This window comes from Eucalyptus grandis, chromosome 5, assembly GCF_016545825.1.
Source record: "Eucalyptus grandis isolate ANBG69807.140 chromosome 5, ASM1654582v1, whole genome shotgun sequence".
In the NCBI taxonomy this organism is placed as follows: Eukaryota; Viridiplantae; Streptophyta; class Magnoliopsida; order Myrtales; family Myrtaceae; genus Eucalyptus; species Eucalyptus grandis.
The window spans coordinates 22,094,313-22,116,553 of record NC_052616.1 but is presented as its reverse complement, the minus strand read 5'-3'; the positions used below and the strand labels follow the sequence as shown (position 1 = coordinate 22,116,553).

General features: G+C 39.4%; 1 protein-coding gene across 1 annotated transcript; it reads right to left on the bottom strand.

The window, feature by feature from the left end:
* Positions 1 to 1,156: 1,156 nt before the first annotated feature.
* LOC104444512 (putative ABC transporter C family member 15) lies at positions 1,157 to 11,862 on the bottom strand. The gene is given in 12 exon segments (XM_010058188.3): positions 1,157 to 1,605; positions 1,714 to 1,953; positions 2,035 to 2,098; positions 2,449 to 2,754; positions 2,916 to 3,130; positions 3,399 to 3,693; positions 3,895 to 4,059; positions 4,728 to 5,378; positions 5,601 to 5,687; positions 5,809 to 7,040; positions 7,043 to 8,158; positions 11,638 to 11,862. Coding segments are annotated over 12 exon segments (4,551 nt in total). The 5' UTR covers positions 11,690 to 11,862; the 3' UTR covers positions 1,157 to 1,477.
* Positions 11,863 to 22,241: the final 10,379 nt, after the last annotated feature.

The window sequence follows — 22,241 nt, the reverse complement described above, 5'->3', positions numbered from 1 at the left end:
TTACTATTGGTTTCCGTGTCAAGTTACAACTGTGAAAGAGATTTCTCAAATATATATAGGAAGTCTAGGGCATATATTACATTTATACCCTTAGCAATAAATTCCTCTAGCAGACTCTACAAATTCATCAATCTCCGACTTGGAGGCTGATTTTCAAAACTGCAATAGTCTCTCATAGTTTTGCCTTGCCTTTGTAACCCAAACTGTCCTAATGTGGAGGCACATCCTCATTTTAAACCATAGAGGCCAATTGAAGCAATGCACAACCTTAGTTTCTCAATATTGACAGCCATGATTAACATATTTGCCGGCTTCTTTGCACCAAGAACCTTCTTCACGATGTGCCATCTAGCAAATGGAGAATATAATGATACTTCAACTCCATATACTTAATCCTTGAGTGAAAAGACAGATTCTTTGCAAGACAAGATAGCACTATGACTATCACTAAAAGAACATTGCTATCTTGCTCCTACCTTTTTCCTCTAACATAATCTTCAACCAAATCATCTCCTTGCCAACTTCGTATATAGAGACATACTTTATTGTAGTGGTTGAGAGGGATACACACATTTGAAATCTATACATCCAACTGATTGTAACGCCTAAATTTAAAACATAACCAAATTGCTCTTCTTATTATTCATGTCACCACCAAGGCTTGCATCAACAAAGCCTTATGAAGTTATACTATTTCTGATGAAACAAAGTAACGCACCTAAAGTACATCTAAGGTATTTAATAGCCACTTATAACACCTTAGTGCTTTATTCATGGATTAGCCATGTCTGCTCATAGCTCCTACTACATTGGCAATGTTTAATCTAGTACACACCACAAACATACATTAAACTGAAGAAATTTCTAAACTTCAAAGGTGTGTATCCCTCTCAATCATTAAAGGGAAACGATTTCAAGAAGGGGAAGTCATTTTCCCCAATCTAAGAGAGTTGTTTTCAGCTCATGAAAAATGCTTTTTGTCTATTGATTATTTTGTCATCCAAAAAGTGGAAAATCCAAAAATAATATTGTGCAAATAGCTTTTATCAAACAAATTGAACCTTAGTTTTAGGCAGAAGTTTAACCTACACGTTGGTGAGACTGTTAGAATATTTAAACTATTGAACCACATCTTCACGATCATGTGGCTCAATGCTGCCTCGGCAACGCATATTCCTCTTCTCTTATTGAAATTCTTATTATTTTTCTCAGGTCACTCGCTTACATAAAAACAATTCCAATGACAATAAGGTGTCTGCTCATAGCTAATCATAAAAGGAATTGCTTGGCAGATCCTAGAGTGGAAGTCAGAAGCTCCGTTCATTTCGCAGATTATTGATCGTGCTGGATGTGGCCATGTTGATCCTGAGCATTTCCGCCACATTTGCAGCCGATAGCGTTGATGCAATCGTAGGAGCCCCACATTTTCTCTTAGTCTGCCTTGACACCGTTCCCTTTGATGGCGTCACGGCCTGGTTTAGCTATTTAGGTGTGCTATGCTGCCGAAACTTTGTGACCTCTTGGAGTACTCCCTTATGAGCTTGGAGAAGAATGAATTTTCTCTTTCCAGTAATCTTGTGGGTGTGTCAAATTCTGCTATTCTTCCTGTTCGATCAAAAAAATGAAAGGAGCTATTCAGTATCAATCCTAACATAGCAATGTTTAGCCAAGAGAGAATGAGTGTTCATCATGGAAAAAGATTTTATTCCCTACCATCACTAAGAACCAAGACAAGGTCGCTGTTTATGACAGTGTGGATTCTGTGAGCTATTGTCACCACTGTGCGGTTCTTGAATTCTTGACTAATGACCTTTTGGATAACGCCATCAGTAGCAGAATCAACTGATGCGGTTGCTTCATCGAGTACAAGTATACTACTTTTCTTCAGCAAGGCTCTACCAAGACAGAACAACTGCCTTTGGCCTGCACTCCAGTTTTCTCCATTCTCCACAACTGTTAGGAAAAATAAGATCAGTAAATTTATTTTCACAAAACTTGCAACTCTGCATGAAAGACGTGGTTAATGGATCAAACCTGCGGTATCTAGCTTTTCTTCCTTTCCTCTGACAATATCACCAAGTTGACATTTCTCTAGAGCCTGTAAGATCAGAAATTCTGTCATCATGATATTCAAAGCAGATCCAATCCAGGGGAATGCACAACTTTGTGTTTATAGATTGTCTCAGAGAGAAAATTTGTGGGTTAGTAGGACATGATGAAGTTGCTTGTAATTCCCTGTACTTGGTTGTGGCAAAATCTATTTACTTTTCAAATTGGGTCAACGATATTAATCTGGTAGAATGTGACTGTGTGAGCATACACATGTGCTTTTTCTATCACTTGGACTCGTATGATGATATCTTCTCATGCTAAATAATCTTTATTTCCGAATTCCTTTTTTACTTAAAGTCATCAATGAGACAAAGCTTTGGGGCAAAGAAGTTATACCTCCCATACTTCTCTATCAGAGTGTTGCTCCAATGGGTCAAGGTTCCCCCTTACTGTTCCTTCAAACATTGTAGGGTCCTGTGGAATGATGCTGAGTCTTGATCTAAGGTCATGAAGGCCTATTTTGGTTATGTCAATACCGTCAATTATAATGGTTCCTTCTCTGGGCTCAACTATCCTAAAGATGGCCTGTATTAGAGTTGATTTTCCACTCCCAGTCCTTCCTACTACACCAATTTTTCTTTTGCCAGGAAATGTACAGGTGATGTTTTTGAGGACAGATGGGAGATGTTCAGCATATCGGATCTGCAAGAGTAAATGTGTCAGTGAGTCTAATACATCTCATAGGCATTCCTGAGAATGAGAGTGAGATTGATAGCAATTGTAGAGAACTTCTCCATTGGTCATGCAGAATAGTCCAAAATAATGTTCGGATATGGGAAGTCAGAATTTGATGTTTAGCTTACGTGCAAGTTTCTGAAGCAGATCATTCCCATTTCTGGCCAGTTGCTTGGAGGTCTGCTGTCTTCTATTAATAGAGCTGCTTCACTTGCTATATTTGAGTACTGAAGTATTCTCTCGAATGAGATCATTTTGTTCTCGGCATTGCATATATTCCATATAACAGAAGCTTGAAGTACATTTAAGTTAATTCCATATGTTACAGCCAACCCTGCTATGCCTGCAAAACAAAATTTATTATCTTTCAACTGTTTCCTGTTTATATCCTGTTCTAATATGTCCTTCATACTAGACCGTGCTTGAATTGGTACAGAGGATATTATACTGTCTGACTATTATTCAGTTTGAGATTTAATTGTTATTTACTGTTGATTCTAGCAGATGTCTGATATTATTTGAATAAAAACGAAACGTGCGTGATATGCATAGTACATACTATTTATAATCTTGCTGTAGGGACATATTCTGAGAATATTTGCATGACTTACTTGGATTAATAATTCCTTCTGGGAGGGATACCAGCAAAACCAATGAAAAGGCAAAGACAAAGTTAGACAAAAGATTTAGGCGAAACGAAAGCCATTCCATTGCTGAGACATTATGAAACCATGGCCTTGAGTGGTTGTCTACAAGCCCTAGATTTCCATCACTGAATCGATCTTCTTGGTTAAAAGCACGAATTGTAGCTGCTCCTACTAGTGATTCTCCAAAGTGGTGTAGAATTGGAGCTCGTTGAATCCCTGATAAGCGGGCTAGTTCTCTGGCCGTTGGAATGTAGTATTGCTGGAATGATGAAAACAGAATTTTTTAGTAAATTATAAAGTAGGGCCGTGACCAACACCATTTCCTGTAGGAAATTATGGAAACTAGTGTTTGGAAGGCTAATTTTAAATGGACTATAGTATTGCCAGTATGCTTGACATGCTTGCAGCAACCTGTCCTAGGAAGAATTGTGCAACTATTATCAGGAATGGAGTTTGTTACCTGGTACCATATACATATTGCAGTCACAGGGATGAAGATCACAAATACTTCCCATGCTACCTGCGACATCACTCCCATTGTTCCTAGAAGCTGTATTATGGAGAAAGCACACCAACCTAATCTCATTGGCATTTCCAAGTCTAGCACACTCTGATCAGTAGATGCCTGCGTACATTATGGTTCAATGTCAGAACACCAACATCAGCCTTTGTACCTCCTAAGTTATCAGGCGTAGATATTTGCATGTGTAGAATCTATGATAAGATGGCATGTTAGAAGGCATTGCATTTTAGTTGCGGTTGAAGGAAGTTATTCGGCAATAGAAAATACTCCAATTTAATGTAATCCAGGATCGAAATGATTTTAATCAGTCTTTTAGTTGTTTCTGTAGAGTTGTTTTTGTACTGTGAAATGTTTAAGAATTTGTCGTGAATGTTTGATAGGGTTCATGTAGAACCCTCAGTCAAGGGGTCGACACTACCTAACCTTTTCAAAGATATAGTACAGATGCGAAAAAAAAAAAAAAAAGAAGAGGAGCAAATTTTATGAAAAACTGTTTTCATTTTTTCACATTTCTATTGAGACAGGCAATACTATTTCAATCTGAGTACAGGTGTAAGTTAATCTTTGAGAGTTGCAGATAAGCAAATACATGTTCTTAAGTGACATTTTAATTGCTTGGGTCTGATATTGTGGTTGCTTATACACTCGATATATCTGCTTCTCAAGAAACTGAAAGGATGATGGAAAAAAGGTAATAATCATGCTTGCTATCACTTTTGATGTTTATGTATGAGGACAAACTTAAAATGCAGGTGCAGTATGTTGCTCACCCGGTTTAAGATCCTTCCAGTTGGGGTTGAGTCAAAAAATGCCATTGGAGCCCGCATTACACTGTAAAGCATTTTCATGAATAGTGTCTCTGCTGTCCATAATCCTGTTATCGCAAGAAGCATTGTTCGAAGAAGTACGCAGAGTGAACTTCCAACAGCAAGCAGTACGTAAACAAGAAGGATTATATCCATTTTATACAATGGTTCAGTATCACTATCTGGAGGATAAACCCATGCCATCCAATAATTACTGGCTACTTGGAGTATCTGAAATGAGGACTGAGCAATGAGAATTATCGGGATTAGCGCTCCGCCCTTCACTGTTGTTATGTAGGACCAATAAACTTCTTTTCCAATGCTTCCTTTTTCTCGTTCTTCATCTTGCACCAGTCTCCCTTCCTTCTCTGATATCTCCAAGGATAGATCATGCTCAGAGTCATGCCTTCTAGGTGGAAGTTCAGCTGTAGAATCGAAGTCTTTGTTGGATTCGCCATCAGCTGTTGGTTCTTGAGTTGTTCTGCTTGAATTTTCAACTACGAGTATTGACTCAAGGGCTTCACTATGAGCCCCCACCAACAATTCAAATCCTATGTTTTGTTTTAAAAGATCTTCAAATTTACCAGCCTGTGCTATTCTTCCATCTCGCATCACCTGTTGATGTCAGATCCATGATGGCAAGTCAACATATGAGCTTAGAAATCCTTAACTGAAGCCAAATGTCATACGATGATCTCTAGACTTTCAGATTCTCAAGGGTTAGTTAATTGTCAAAATCTTGCTTCTTAATGTCTGTCTATTTTAATTAAATATCAGTTATTTCTGAACATTCACTGTGGTCAAATGGGGAATCATATTTTTTTGAAGTTTACATACCAGAATGAGGTCTGCTGCTGGAAGAAATTCAACTTGGTGAGTCACATAGAGTATTGTCTTGTCTTTGAGCATTCCCATCAGGCAATCCTACAGGGAATAAAGTCAGAATGCAAATTTTTGCAGTAAAGGATGTGAGACATCGTACTAATATCTTATTTTGACATCCATCATTGGATTGCTACTCTTGCAAGAGAGTGGAAAAACTTACTGCAAAGAGTTGTGCGCCTGTATGAGCATCCACTGCACTGAAAGGGTCATCAAGCAGATATACATCAGCATCTTGGTAAACTGCACGTGCAATTTGTATCCTTTGCTTTTGCCCTCCGCTCATGTTGATGCCTCTTTCTCCAATCTCCGTGAGATCGCCCGCTGAGAACAGCTCGAAATCCTTAATCAAAGCACATGACTTGACTGTTTGGTCATACTTGTCGGGATCATATGAATTTCCAAACAGAATGTTATCTCTTATATTCCCTGTCAGTATCCAAGGAGACTGTGGAACATAAGCTTTTGTACCACTGATTTTCACTCGGCCAGAGAGCTTCTCTATTTCTCCTAGGACGCATGACAGAAGGCTCGACTTCCCTGATCCCACTGTTCCACAGATCGCCACTTTCATTCCCCTCTTAACTTTCAACTCAATATCACTCAGAGTTGGAGGACTCGAGTCTGGATTCCAGCTGAATGTTGCATTGATAATCTCTACGTCAAACTGTGCCTGATTCTTTGGAATATATTCAATTGCATCCTGCTGAATTTCATCCTCTTGCAGGTAAGAAGCAACTCTGTCCGCTGACACTTTACCCTGTGCAATTACATTGAGCAAGTCTGGTAGACCAAATATGGGATCTTGTAACATTCGGAAAGTGGCCAGGGCTGCTAAGACTCTTCCAGCAGTAAGTTGAATGCCCATTAGCATACATGCGCCAAAAGTCACGATGGAGATGAATGTCGGTGAACCCCAGAAGATGAAACCTGATAGTGCTCCCAGTCGTAGCGACTTCCATAACCACTTGTACTCTATTTTCCTCAAGCTCTCTAATTTGTTAAGGAACTGATTGTCCCAAGCTTGAAGTTTTATGGTTTTCATGTTTCGAAGAATCTCTGATGTGGATTTCATCCTGCTATCTTTAGCTTCCATGATCTTGGACTGGTATTTTTTCTGAGTTCTCGTTAGAGGTATGTTGCAAGTCATAACAGTCATTGTTGCCGCTAGTGCAGCAACAGACCCTAAACCTAAATTGGTATGCAAAATGTAGGTGGCTAATGAGATTTGTATGGGTAGCATCCATATAATGTTTAAATACCAGATAAAATCTGTGACTCTCTGTATATCCACGCTCATATAGTTGATGATCTCTCCACTGGAGTGACTTTGGCGAGATTGGCTCGACAGAACTAGTCCCTTCTTGTATATATGTGATATCAGAGCAGCTCTAAGCGAAGGCCTAGCTGGCGTGCTCCAAAAATCCACTGTCTCTGTGCTATAGTCTCAACCATTTTGGCACCTAGAAAAGCTAATGCTAGAAGATAGCCACTCTCCAAGCTCCTGCTTTTCTTGTCAGTAAGGAAATTGACAAAGTCGTCTATGAGGTATGGGCCAACATATGATGCTCCAGCACTTACGACCGCAAAAAGTGCATTGATCAGTGCCTTCTTTCTGATGAAAATGAAGATTGCCTTGTAGATGGATGGATTTCTGGTTCCATCTTTATCCTTGACTTGCTTTAGGCAGTCACTAAAAGAACGAGAAAGAAATGCTGCAGAGTCCTTGATGTCTACATCGGGCACGTCATTTTGGTCAAGCGTCTTCTTGATCCCCACAGTGAATAATGGGTTTAGCCAAGAGAAGGTAACAAGTTGTAAGAGGGTAGCTTTCCCATACGGAGATTCCCTTTTGGATTCTGAACGTTTCTCGACATTTTCAGAAAGAAGCGGTTCCACGATGCCATTGGTGTACGAGAAGGCAATGCCTGTCTTCCCCCAGATGGAAATGCTGAACAATCCAGTGGAGGCGAGCAGGCACATGAAGTCTGCGAAATCTCGTGTCCTTAAGCGGCTGTGGTACGTATTTATATAGTTGATGTCGAGAGTTGTGCAAAAAACAGACAAGAGGAAGTTGCACATCCACCATGCCCTTAGAATCCATGGGAATTTCATATTCTTCTCTTTCGGTATCTTGTACAGTACTATGAGTGTAACTGCCCAGGATATTACTTGCATGATCTCCGATGAAAATGCTTGAGTTTTAGAGCGACAAATGGCATTGTTGCCATTTACCAACATCAATAGCATTAAGAGATGTGTCCCCAGTACTATGGCTGTGCAGACAACGGTGGATTTGTATATTATGCTGGATCTATGGCCAATCAGATGTCTGTCCGTTGCCTGACCCGTGGCGTTGCTCTTCCTTCCCAGAAAGCACAATAATTTCCCCCAGAAAACTAGTGGCAGGATTCCAAGGAAGCCGAGTTGAAAACTGACGCTGACTTGCTCCCTCAGGCAAAGTGAGTTCATCTCGGGCCATGCTCTCCATAGTCCCTGAAGAATCTGCGACTCTGTTTTGCAATGAAACACAGGTTCAAGCTCACATTCAGGTGAGAACTTCACTGGCATGCATGACTCTGCTAAATTAGCAAATAGAAGAGCTCGTTGTTTTATCTAAAATGGAACTGGTTATGGTTGTTCAGCAATGATTATGTGCTAGCTTCTAAGGACTAATTGACAGTCCTATGCTGCAGTTAGGATTTGCATGCATAATAATAACGTAGTTAGTGTTTTCCAAAGACACAGGACAATAATTTTCCTGATTTTGCCTTTCGCCGCATCTTTGCAGTTGTAAAACAATACAAACATAAAGAAAAGAGCTGTTGTGTTAGTCGCTGTATCTTTGGTTTCCTTCCATGGCAGGTTTGTCTCCAGGAAGCACTCGAATTGAGATTATACACTGCAGATGTATGCATCATTCATCAGCATAAATCAACATCGCTTTCTCGCCCTTTCTTTCAATTTTTTTCCATTTGTTTGGGCATTGCTCTGATATATACATGTACATATGTTGAAAAGAACCAGTTACTCTCATCTGCAGACAGGCATGGCTACACAAGAACGTGCCTAATGACCTTCCCAACATTCACTGTCCTAGAGACATGACCGACCCATCATCAAACTCGACCGACCGGGAAAATAAAACTTCGAGGGCCGGAGACTTACCGCGAGACCCAGGTTTGATCCCTAGGACAACCATCCAGACTCTCGCGCTTAAGAAAACTGCCGAGTGACCGAACAAAGAAAAGCAGAGAGAGAGAACAGAAAAATATTGAATCCGCCTCAATATAATCCACTTCCAAGACAAATAACGTACGTTCGTTCGTGTTATTCCTCGAACCGACTCTGCTTTTTGTTGCTTACTGAATGAAATTTGAGCTGGCCTGTGCTGCGCAGTTGTCTTGTGGTGTACAATCTGATCCTAAATCTACTGCAACCGCTTTGCAAACTCTCTGGTCTTTATCACTCTATCTAAATTCGAATGTTTCGAAGATAGCATGACCCTTCGTATACCGCTAACGTTAGTTTTAAAGTGCAATCCACCGTATCCAAAATTTTATCAGCAACTCCCTGAATGTTCACCTGAGGCCTTGTGGTGCAGTGCCGTAGAAGATATAAGTGAGGTTCCTAAGTGACGATTGTAACCCAAAAATGGGGTTTTATTCCTTAAAAAGGAAAAAAAAGAAAAAGGCACTTTAAGTCCAATTTCAATTATGCACCGGACCCTTTTTTGGTCTAAAAAAAGTTCATCAACTTTTACTTTAATCTCAAATTTGCCTACACATCCAAAAATCATTGTAATCTGTTCTAGATTATCAATATTGAAAGGTCGATGTTATTTCATATGAAGTTGATGGTGCTGAAAACACGCGGATTCAAATAATGAACCTTTGATTGGCCCTCATATTGATAATTTGAAGAATCCATGGGGAATTTTGGATGCGCGGGTAGATTCGAGATTAAAGTGAAAATTGAGTTTTTTTTTTTTTTAAAGATAAAACAAAATTTTGGGTACAATGAAAATTAGATTTAATTTTTTTAAAATAAAATTATTGCCCCCAAAAATAGGTGGTCCACGTTTGTCCAAGTCTTGGTCTTGGCCAAATTTGGAATTATTCAATCATTCCACTCACGTAGATTGAAACATTGATGAAGTTGAGAATGTATGTGGTTGCAACTCAAAGCAAGGATTATAAATTTGCATCAACAGGTGCACATGAACCGATTGGATCTCAACTGACTTAAATCTGATATGGGAATCACGGAAATTAACGGTTGAGAATTATTGATTCATATTTATCCAAAGCATTGCGATAATTTTATCGAAGCATGTGAATGGTAGCATGATTTAGCAAAATAAAACTTCCCTAGCCAAAAAATAAAAAATAAAAACACTTTAAAGCAAGGTAAAATTACAAAGCTTTCCCAAATTGACGCTGTTATTACGTCCAAATTGGATCGATAACTTGAAAATTTCAGACTAACGGAGGACCAATTTGACTTTACTTTTTCAACAATACAAAGGATGACAACCCGTAATATATTTAAAGTTTAATTTCTAAGAAACCTAGCGATTAATGTCGTTTTTACGCATACGACATGGATTGAGACGTTAACAACCAAATAGAGGATCGCCGTCTGAAAAATCCCAATCATTCAGACACTCTAAAGCGACATCATGGATGTTCTGGGGGTGGCTCTTGGCTGTTTGAGAGCGGCTATAAATCAAAGTTAAAGATGATTCTTAGTTTAACTCGACCGTCGGATGGTCAGATTTGCTTTTCTTGCGAAACAATCGCATTTTGGTGTCCAAGTCATGGACACGTCAGCACTATATAAGTCCATTCAACATCTAACACGTGTCACTTTGGCCCACCCGTCAGAAACCCTTCATTGTCTCTCTATTCAATTAATATTTTTACCTTTTTTTAATTTTCTCTTATTGTCCTTTCTTCTTCTTCTTCTTCTTCTTCTTCCTCCTCCTTTCCCTCAGCCGGACTCCGCCGGAGACTTCCTATTTTCACTCCACCGGAGATTACAACGCCTCAGCTCAGACTCACTATCAACTTAATCCCCCGAATCTCCTTCCTCCACCACCACCTCACCGTCGTCTCGGTCCTTCGTCGTCAAGCTGGAGCTTCGCCGGCGAACTTGAGCCTTATATTTTGGATCTAAGCTCGAGTGAGCCCTAGATTTGTGATCTAGATCTCAGCTCGACCAGGGTCGGCGTAGGCAACAGACGAGGCGAATGGCGGTGGCATGCTTCATCGATGCGGCAAAGGGCCTCGTGCTCTTGGCCGACGCGGGCACCAACGTGGAGGGTGCGAGAGGTTTTGGACAGGAGGTGGCAGTGTTGGAGGTTGGAGAAGAAGCGGGCGAAGATGGAGGCAACGTGTGGAGGCAGCGGGGTCTTGGAAGTGAGAGACCATTTTGGAAAAAAAGAGAGAATGCAGAAGAGAGAGGAGAGAGAGTGAAAGGAGGAAGAAGAAGAAGGAAAAAGGAAAAGAGAAAAAGAAGGAAAAAGAATAAAAACATTAAGTGAAGAGAGGAAGGATGCAAGGGTTTCTGACAGGTGAGCTCAAAGTGATGCGTGTCAGACGTTGAATGGATTTATGTAATGTTAACGTGTCTATCTGGGCTCCTAATTTTTTCTCCAAGGTGATGAGACTATAATGTTTCATCAGCCTGAGCGGAAAATGCAAGACGCAGAACACAAAGACACGCAAAACCACACGCACTTGCATATCAAAGGAAAAGAGAACTATGTATGCAGACACAACACATGAAGGTACGTATTCCATGAGTATCCTCTGCTCCGCACGGCGTCTCGACTTGTGTCTCGATCGGTTCTCGACCGTTCGATGCGTAGGGAAGCATCGAAACGATTGGGTTATGTCCTGACACACGTGAGAACACTGAGGGAGATGGAGGATCCCCAGATGCGACCCGAGGGGACGTGCATGAATCGATATGAACGTGTTTTGCTTACTTGCTTCAGTTGCTCTGCTCATGCTGTGGCTCAACATGTCTCCCGACACCATCCTTCCTTCCTTCCTTCCAAATGAGCTTCCTACTGTTTCTCCCTCACGGTCTTCTCTCCAGTGCGACCAAGCTTTTGCAGATTATGAGCCTGGGAGAGCTCCCTGGTTTAGCTAGCCTGGAAAACCATGCGAGCTACCATGTTTCTGGGAGCCATGACAAAGTTGAGACTATGAAGAGAGAGAGAGAGAGAGAGAGGGAGGAGGGACTATATAGAGAGGGACGTCTTCCTGTGATGCACATTCATTTGATATAGAGGACGTCCCATTTGGTACTGCTTTTGTCTTGTTTCCTGACGTGACTGTGGAGATGCTATTGTCTCCTGGGCTCGTCACAAAGAAAGTGAAAGGGCTTTAATAGTATAATGATTATTGGGCAATTGCGAGGATAGTGATTTATTATGAGCCATAAATTTTTAAAAATTAGATCTTATAATAATTTATAATTATTTATGTATAGTTTTTTATAGTTTAGAATATACTGTCATTCTAATAATAGATTAAAGACCGTCATTCAATCATTTCTCAAAATGAAATGATGTCTTAGTCCCTTATCACTCTTATAATCTCAACTCTAGACCATAAGATTGACATAATTACTAAAAGACCGAAGCTTGTGTTACGTATCTAGATCAACTAGAACACGATGTAGATTCAATTTTCTATGTCGTTATCGAGAGTATAAGAGATTTTGTACTCCATATGCTTTAGCTTGCATTTGTACATAGTCTATAAGATTAGTATTCTTGAGAAGAGGATTTACTTATTTAAGGTGAGCTTCATCTTATGGAGAATTGCCAAAATGAGAGGGCTTAATTGAAAGAAGAAATCATTGAGATTTGCTTCAATGGCCATTCTTTTCACAGAGAAGGGGAAGTGGGGATTTAAGAGGGGTTGGGGTAGGGGCAATTAAGTTAAAGTGTAATTTTTTTTTTTTTTTTTGGTAAAGGGTAAGAATATATAGCTTGAACCAAAGATTACAAAAGATTCGACAACACAAAACTTGTACTCAATAAGACAACAGTCAGAGCGAGTGGAAGGGAGCCAAATGCAAAAGAGGACCGCAAAAGCGGGCCTAAGGAAGCAGAAACAACCAAAATAATGGCAAAAGGAAAATGAAAGCAGTGGGAGGCCACAGAAGGTCAGATGAACCACAATCTACACTTGCATCCACCAACGACAAAAGTGAAGAGCCATCAAGGAAGCACCCATGCGAAGGAAGAGTGTCCAGACAGCAAACGCCAAGCTAGGGCTCTGCCGAAGTAGAAGATTCCCCAGCTAAAAAAATGATCGGATCAATACCCCAGCTACGAGCCATCAAGGAAGCACCCATGCGAAGGAAGAGTTGATTCTTCACCGCTGGAATGGATAAGTGTTGTTCTCTAAAGAGGATGCTATTCCTGTGTTACCAAATGAAATAACAAAGAGCCCAAAAGAGAAGCGAGCAACTTGTAGAAGTCTTTGCCTGCAAGGAAGGAGACGGCCCAGTTGAGGTTCTCGACCCACAAACTATTTCGCCATGGCAGATTGCATCTGGAGGCCCAAAAGAAGGCGATGCTAGCAGAGATGTGGCATCGAAAAAATAGGTGGTCTATGGAATCCGACACCTCATTGTAGAAGGGACACAAGGCATTTTCTATCCTACCATAAGATAATAATAAAGCTTGGGTAGGAAGTCTGTGTTTGGCAATAAACCAAAGGTTTTGTTGGTACCTTGGAGTGATCGAGTTGTTCCATATGAACGTGTGCCAGGAGACCCGAGTCTTCCTCCTCCTAGTCAAATCCCAAGCCGAGGCCACTGTGAACACGTGGGAGGTGTTTCCCTTCCAACCAAAATGATCGGAGATGTGAGAAAGGGTGGGAAGGGGTTCTGCCCAGGAGTCCAAGACCAACTTGGTCAAAGCTCCACGGTTGGTGAATAGGTCCGCCACCATCGCCTGCCTAGAGAGGCCAGATGTATATATGGCTGAATTCGGAAAATACAAGTTCAGAGGACCTTTGGGGTGCCAGTTATCAAACCAGAGGGACACCGAGCAACCATCCCCAATTCTCCAATAGAAGGAGCTTCGAAACTCAGTCATGAGTTGGAGGATATTCTTCCAAGCCCACAAACAACATGTCGGCTTTTTGGCCACCTAGAAATTCGACACTTTTAAGAAGGTCGAGTGAATCCATTTACACCATAAAGATTCCTTATCGGTAAACAGGATCCATATATGTTTTAACATGGCAGCCTTATTATACTCTTGAAGCCTACAGATGCCAAGGCCCCCCTCTTCTTTTGGGCACACACGTCCTCCCAAGAGACCTTTGCACCCCCCCCCCTTCCCAACTCTGGGCCTTTTCATAAGAATTGTCTAAGAATTTTTTTGATTTGATCCAAGACTGCTGTAGGTAAAATAAATACACTAGCCCAGTATGCTTGGATGTCATGAAGGACTGACCTGATCAATTGTAGCCGCCCAGCGAAAGTTTTGATTCTCACGTAGAACAAAAATTTAAAAGTGAGTTGAAAGTTAGAATATGATTGAAACAAAAAATTTGAAAGAAGATGATGGGGTCCACGTCCATCACGTTTTGATGGAATGGGTGTTTTCTATATAAATAATTGTGAGTGGAGTTTCGTTGGTGTGGTATTTCGAGGTTTGAGGCATTTGTCTATTATATTTAGGAGCAATTTTATTACTTGCGGGATGAACTTGAGAGCAATCTTGTCTTACCCTTATCTCTTCTCCATTATGCAATACTCCACTATCCAAAAAAGCAAAGCTAAAACAATTTCCAATCTCAATGATTCTCCAAAAATAAAGAAAGTTCAATGGATATTCATGTAGCTTTGTAGTGTTGCACAATAGGTAAATTATAATTCAATTAAGTTAGTGCATCGAATTTGTTATTCATTTCATCTTTCACTAACCAAAGTTAGATCTAAATATCTCTTATGCTTCGTTTGTTTCGGGCAAAATAAATTATTTGAAAAAATCTTTCTAAAAATGATAGCTTATATTGCTTATAAAAATGAATTAACAAAAATATTTTCATCATTCATGAAAATGTTTAGGCATTAATTATTTTCAATAATGAAAATAATTTTCATTAACTAATTATTTCAAGTAATCATTTTTAGAAGATATTTTCTAAATCATTCATTTTCCACGAAACAAACGAACTCTTAACCTACAGTCATTTTTTTTCCACTTTCTTAAAATAAAAATTCATTTTCTCAGAATTAATTTAAATCTTTAAATAAATTTTCTGTGCATCCATTACTCTTTTTTTTTTGGCCCAATTTTTTACCCGCATAGGCACATGTGCATATATTAGTGACCTATTAATGAAATTAATCATCTTATAGAAGGCAATCATTACTGACACTGTGTTCTTTTTGCACAATATCCCGATGTCACCAATCTAAGATTCGAATATGCAAATGAGATGTTTAAGTATAAGGCTTGTTTCCTAGGACTAAGGGTGGACACAGGTATTAAGATTGAGGACCTTTTTAGTATTCGGGGATTTGGACTCAATAATACACCGGTTGAAAGGGGATTAATAGATCCCATAAATAAATTTATTCCAGCTTTGGTGTATATCTCCTAGATGCGCCCAAAAAATTTATTTTAATTAAATAAAGTTTGATGACCTATCCTTGGGATTGGAAAAATCATTACCAACAGGAATATAAAACAGGCCAAGTGGGATAAGAATAATAAAAAAGAAAAAGAATATAGCAGTTATCCCAAGTCTTCAGTCAAGCATCTGCTGTTTCTGAGAAACTGCAATGAAGCTTGTAGTGCTGGTATTAGGTAACCAGAATGGGTTTAGATCTTAGTATTCTTTTGTCACCCATGCGTCTTCTTATTTGAAAATTGGCCGTGCAATTCTTTAGTCTAAGAAATTTTAAATGTCCCTCGCATAGACAGTGCAAATAGATAAATATATACGAAATAGTGAATTTTGTAATTTCTATACGTACTCTGTAATGCAAAGTTACATGGGGTGTTTATATTTTTAAACGATGACTATAACTAATCAGAAATATACACAATCAAAAAAGACATATGCACAATCCCCAGAGAAATTCAATCTATGTGCACAAAGTCTCTGACTGTGATATTTGCCAGAATCTTAGTGTGTTTGTTTTAGAAGAAATTAAATTATTAGGGGACTGATGGAGAATTTTTTATATTTTATTTTATATCTTAACTTAAATTATAGTGTCCTTTTGTATGTGTGGCATTTTCAAGAAATCTTCGAGGAAATGAGCACGTTGATTCGTCCTTTCTTTTATATTGAGAAGCGATTTGCAAGTTCGTACACGAAACCTTGATGACATAAACATTTGATGGAAGATGATGACTATGATGATAATAATAATAATTGTAACAATAATAGATTATTTGCAATAATGTAAGTTTATCCTTAAGAAACAGACTAGGGGCAGCATGCGCAACCATTGTATTGTTTCCACGAAATTACATATTATTTCATAACTAAATTCGATTACGCACGGGTGCATCTACCGTTTACTTGTTCAGCCAAACAAAATGTACCTAACACTCATTTATTATTCTCTTGATTATGTTGATTGTGCTTATCAACATAGATCTTGTTCTCACAAATTATGTACGTGCAAATGGAAAAATATCTGGAAAATTGAATAATTCTAAACCTTTTGAATAGAGGCTAATTTAACCATAAACTTTTCAATTATGTCAATTAATTTTTAAATATTTGCATGAAATTTCAATGAGGTCTTTTCGAATAATTTTTGCCCAAAAATCTCAAATATGGTGATGGGCCATGAAGAATGACCGATAATGATTAGACCTCCTTGTTAGCTACTTTTAGGGAAAATTTGGTAAAAGGACCATATTGAAATTTAATGCAAAGATTTAGAAATAAATTGTTAAAATTAAAATTTACGGCTAAATTGAGGTCCGTGCAATAATTGTAGGACTTTGTAACTCTTTCATTCATTGCGATCAGATGATTATGGAGACAAGAGCCCACGAGGTGAGCTCGAAAAAGTTTTCTTCTCATGTAATTTGAATCCTTGTCCGTGTCTTTCAATCATTGTCCAATACCATCATGACATTGAATTTAACTCCCATGTAGGATCACACGTCATTCCCACGGGGGGCGGGGTGCCATTTCTCAAAGTTTGCTGCACGCCTCTCGTTTTTTTCAAACTTCATGGAATCAACCAATCATCTCACTACCAAATTAGGTCGAGCTCGTTTTCGGAACAATGTGACAATAACTATCATCATGCTTTCTTGGACACCAAGGCATAACTCCTTTCTTGCGACTCATGAGTAGATTTTCCTCCACTCGTGCATTTTTTATTCCATTTCACATAAATGACCATCCCCCTCTCTCTCCACTAATATAATTTAGTTTAATTGTGTCCGATGATACGTACTTTTAAAATCGAAAGTGTTTTTTTTTATTAAATATACTTAACAATTGCCTCAAAAGCACTCATTCTTAGAGTCTAAGCTTACCTCACCTAATGATCATGTCTACCATCAATTTTGAGACGGGGTTAGAAGCAGTTTCATCCAACTAAAGATGGAAGATAAGATAATCACCCTTACCAAAGAAAAAGAAGAAGGGGGGATCTGCAGACCACCATTTAAACAATCAAATGATAATTTGTTGAAGGTTTAAACGGATTGGTTCTTTTCAAATATATGTAAACAATACTTCAAATATGAAAACTTTCCTTAACAATATTTCAAGACTATATGATATAACTTCTTCATATCGACTTCAACCATGAAAAGTTATGTTGCAAATTTTATAAGATGTTTGACAAACAACTTTTTTTTTTTGTTGGTTAGAATGAAAATTTTCATTCACATAAAGGAGATGTACATAACTTCAAGATAAATATGCAAACCCCACAAAGTAAGAAAATCTGAAAGATAAATTAACTTGGTATATTCTGTAGAGATTTGCTTATTCCTCAAAGATGGGTCTGTCATAGCAACAAAACACAACCGACGGCCGATAATTCCAGATCTATGTCTAGATCAGAATAGAATAGCACCCAAATCTAAATCTATAGCTTGAGGTCAGGAGAAAAGATTTGCAAAAGAGATATTAGTTGATCACAAAATCACTTTCATATAAGCCGGCTGCTGAAAGCAACAGTAGAGGTGAAGAATTGGGGAGCGCACGACTATAAGGAGCAAGCACTAGAGTCGAAGCAAGCAAGTGGATTCGAAAGAGCAGATTCTTCCGAGATACTCTCGCTTCAAACTGATGAGATCACGTGACAAAACTCTCCACTTCCGTGGAAGATGTCCACGGCGACTCCGCGAAATCAACGAAGAAAACTCTAGCGTGAAGATGAGGAGATAGAGAGATAAGGAGAAAGAGAGGAAGAGGGAGAGGGAGCCCTTAGGGATGTCCCTGAAGGATATTTGAGCGACGGCTTGATGGGAAGAGAGAAAACCCTAGCGTCGCTTGACAAACACTTCATAGGGCTCATAGCTGCACCTTTTACAAAATTACAATAGCCGATAGCAGATTTCGAGAAATTGTCTCGTTCAATTTTGAGACGTTGTAACTCTAAAATAGGCTTATCAAACATAAAAGTTGCAGCACTTCACAACACAGTAATATCACAACATAATTATAGTTCAACTCCAATTATACCAAACGATTTGGTCATGCGATGAACACAAAAATTATGGGAAAGTCGACCCGTCCAAGTCGAACAGCCAAAGGCCAAGAACCAAAAGAGGGAAAGTTCTCCATCTCCTAACACGTGTGCGGTTCTCGACGATGGGACGTTCTTTTAGTCTGCGTCCTGTCGCCATCGCTGAAGCTCGGCCGGTCAGTCACCCGGTCGGATCGAGGAAGGTGTGATTTCTGGTGAACCAAAAAATAGGGACCATCGTCTTGTCTTCTTTCTCCTCGTCAGAGTCCTGTCCCAATTATGTTTTGACACACGACTGTTGCACGACGCCTATGTTTTGCTACCAGCATCAGCCGACATCCACCAGTCAAGCTAAAGATTTTTCGAAACTTGGAGTTCGTTCGTTCCTTCCTTCCTTCATTCATTCATGTGTTTTGGGTTATAGAGTGAAAATCTGTGGAAGCATCTAGTACAATATATCCAGAAGCATCTTTGCTTATGTCGTGGTGAAATAGGGCGGGAGCTGATGGATGTTGTAATTCGAATCTAATATGAAAGAACGAAATTGTTGGAAAAAATCAACGAAGAACATTAGAGAATATGGGAGATTTACATTTATTCGTTGCAAATATTGATACTTACTTCATAAGGAGAGCAAGCCACAAAAAATCAACTAATTTATCGCTGAATTATACAGTTATGATTAAATGGTATGCGAGTAACTTTTGTGCGGTTACCAAACAATCAAACGTAAAATTTACCCCTTGAATTATAAGTATGCCATGAACCCAGATTGAGACCGACTTCACTAAGATATCTTACACATGAAATAGAGTCCAATTTGGAATTGGAAACGCCTCAAAATCCGAGTGCCCATAAATCCTGTACTTTCATATTTGGACCTTCACATGCTTTAATAGGATTAGATCTCGTAGATGTGGCTACAATTTCGAGACATACATTAATAAATATGTACTTATAAAACCTAAGGCTTAGTAAGATTATAAATAAGGGCATGAAGTGGAACATTTTTCTCAAAAAATGACCTAAAGTGAGTCTCGAATAAGAATCTCAATTTAGAAACTAGCCAAATCTTATTTGCAGACAGGAGTGTTTTCGTATAAAGACCTTTTTTTTTTTTTTTTTTTCTTGTTCTTCATGTCTCTTTCTTTTCTTCATCATCCTTATGCCTCCATCTTCGTTGCTCTGCAGATCGCCTTCTCCAGAGCCATCTCCATGTCCCCGCTGACCTTGCCATCAATGCCTTCAACCTTATTTGCCACCGCCCTTAACAGCAATTCCAATACCTTCGTCGAAAGATGGTAGGCAATCCGAGCATCAGATCGAGCATGGACGGGCCAAGATGCAACGCTCTACTCGATATGACACCCACATCTCATGGTCGTGGTCAAGCATGACGAGGTGTAAGCCGTTAGCTCGTTGTCCTCATCATCGTTGATGTTTGAACTCAGATTCGTCCTCACGCAAGCTATGATCGGTCTTAGCAAGGAGAAGTCGAATTGAAGTTCCTAAGCCAAATTTATTAGAGGACTTTCTGGAATCTTTGTGATACTCATGTGTACCGATTCATTAAGTGAAATGCGCAGTTTAAGGGATTTTTGAGCATTTTACATTTTTCTTTTTGTCATGTTAGGTGCGTTTGTTTGCGTTTCTGTTTAAAAATTGTTCTAGGAAACGAAATAGAAAAAGTGTTTCGTTCCCAGGGAACAATTTTTGAACAAAAAAACACGTTTGGTAAACTTGTTCCGGAATAAAAATAAACGAAACACGTTTGGTAAATTTGTATAATTTTTTTTTTTATTTCTTTTATTTTTTAATATTTTTATTCTATTTATTCTATTTTTTTCTTATTTTTCCTTTTTTTTTTTTTTCTTCTTTTGGCCGGTCGCGGCCTCGGCCATGGCCGGCAATCGGCCGACGAGGGCGGCGGCCTCGCCCGCCACGGCGAGGCTCGCGGCCCCTCGGCGAGGTCGAGCCTCGCCGTAGCCGGGCGAGGCTCGACCTCACCGTAGCCGGGCGAGGCTCGGCCTCGCCTTGGCCGGGCGAGCTCGAGCTCGCCCGGATCCGGCGAGGCCGAGCTCGCCCAGCCGGCGCGAGGTCGGTGAGGCTCGGCCTCGCCGGGCCACCGCCAGCGGCGCCTCGGCCGGCAGCCGGGCGAGCTCGGCCTCGCCGGGGCCGGTGAGCCTTGCCGTGGGCCGGGCGAGGCCGCCGGCCCTCGTCGGCCGGTCGCCGCCATGGCCGGCGAGGCCGGCGACCGATGAAAGAAAAAAAGAAAGAAAAAAAGAAGAAAAAGAAGAAGAAATAAAAAAGTGTTTCTAAGTTTTGTTTCGAAATAAGAAACACAAAATTTGTGTTTCTTATTTCTTTTTTTTTGTTCCTTTTTTATTCGCAGGAACAAAAGAACAAAAAGGAACAGAAACGCACCCAAACGCGTTGTTTTTTTGTTCCTGCGAACAAAAAAACAGAAAAAGTGTTTAAAAACAAAAAAGAAGTGCAAACAAACAGAGCGTTATTCTCTCTCAAATTTGTGCAAATAATATGTCGAGTTAAAGAGAGCAAATTTGTTTGTACATGCGTAGAACCAGAGTCATCCATTTTTGAGATTGAATGCTATGCTTTTTTTTTTATTCGAATCGCTATTGATGGTGAATATCTTCAATCATAAGTCAGAATGATTTAGCAACCTTTGTAGTGACTAGCATGCACTACACAGTTGGACTCTCTTGAGAAGTCACATATTTCGCCTCAATGCAAACTTTGTCTATGAACATTTTGTATATTCCAACCCAAACCCAACAGAACATTCCCAAGAAACCTAGACCTGATAGAACATTTCTTAGAAACAGTGAGTGAAAGTTATCACGGCATAGCCAATTTCATTGGTGGGGAGCACATGAAACTGTTACTTTAATCACCAAAATACATTCTTACGAGCAAAAGGAATAAAACAAAACCCATTTATCGACATGTCTTGATTCTCAAGTTCATCATCATGCTAGTCTTTTTGTGGCAGCTAAAGCGGCTGTTCTACCGGGAGTTCCTAGGTGTCCTGAAGATTCCATTGTCGGAGAAGGCGACTGGTGGCAAATAACTCTAATACAGCTTCTGTCGAAATAAATGAGTCCCTGTGCGAGGATGTGAAATTGCATAATTCAAAGTTTGCTAGTGGGGAGGTTGCAAAACTAAAGTACGCAATTTGCAGTTTTGCAATACTACAAAACTTCTCGAATATCTTTCCATTTCTTCTTTTCCTAAATTGTTCAAATTTTGCTGCACCTGTGCAAGCTCGCTGGTGAGGAATCTGATGCAATTGTGAAAAAGGAGGTGATGCCAGTGAAGAAGTAGGCGTAAGATAGAAAAGAAAAACAAGGAGTAAAAAAGGAAAGAAAAAATCCTTGGACTAAAATAACCCTAGTTGCAAATAAGATTTGATTGCTTTTAAGTTAATGCCCTTATATGAGATTAAAAAAAATCTCTTTAGGCCTTTATTTGAGATAATGTTCACTTTATGTCTTTTTAAAAAAAAATAATTACACTTTGGGATCTTATTTGAAATTTTCTCTTAAAGCGTTATTTATGAGAGAGGAGAGGGATATGAATTTGGAGTTGGTGGAACAAAATTTCAGTTTTCCCTTCATTTTTCTCACAAAAAAAGTTAAATCTTTCTAAATTTTCTACATCCACTTCTCATTTCTCACTTTACCTTCTCTCCCAAACAAGAGATAAATGTGGATACATACAAGCTTACTTAAGTTCTTTGTGAACAAAATCTAACGAATCAGCATGGTTTGTCTCTTTCTCACTGGGATAACATTGCGTGACGCATTAATCATGAAAATTCTAGTCATTTTTTTATGTTCTTATATTCCAATTATATATGGGTGA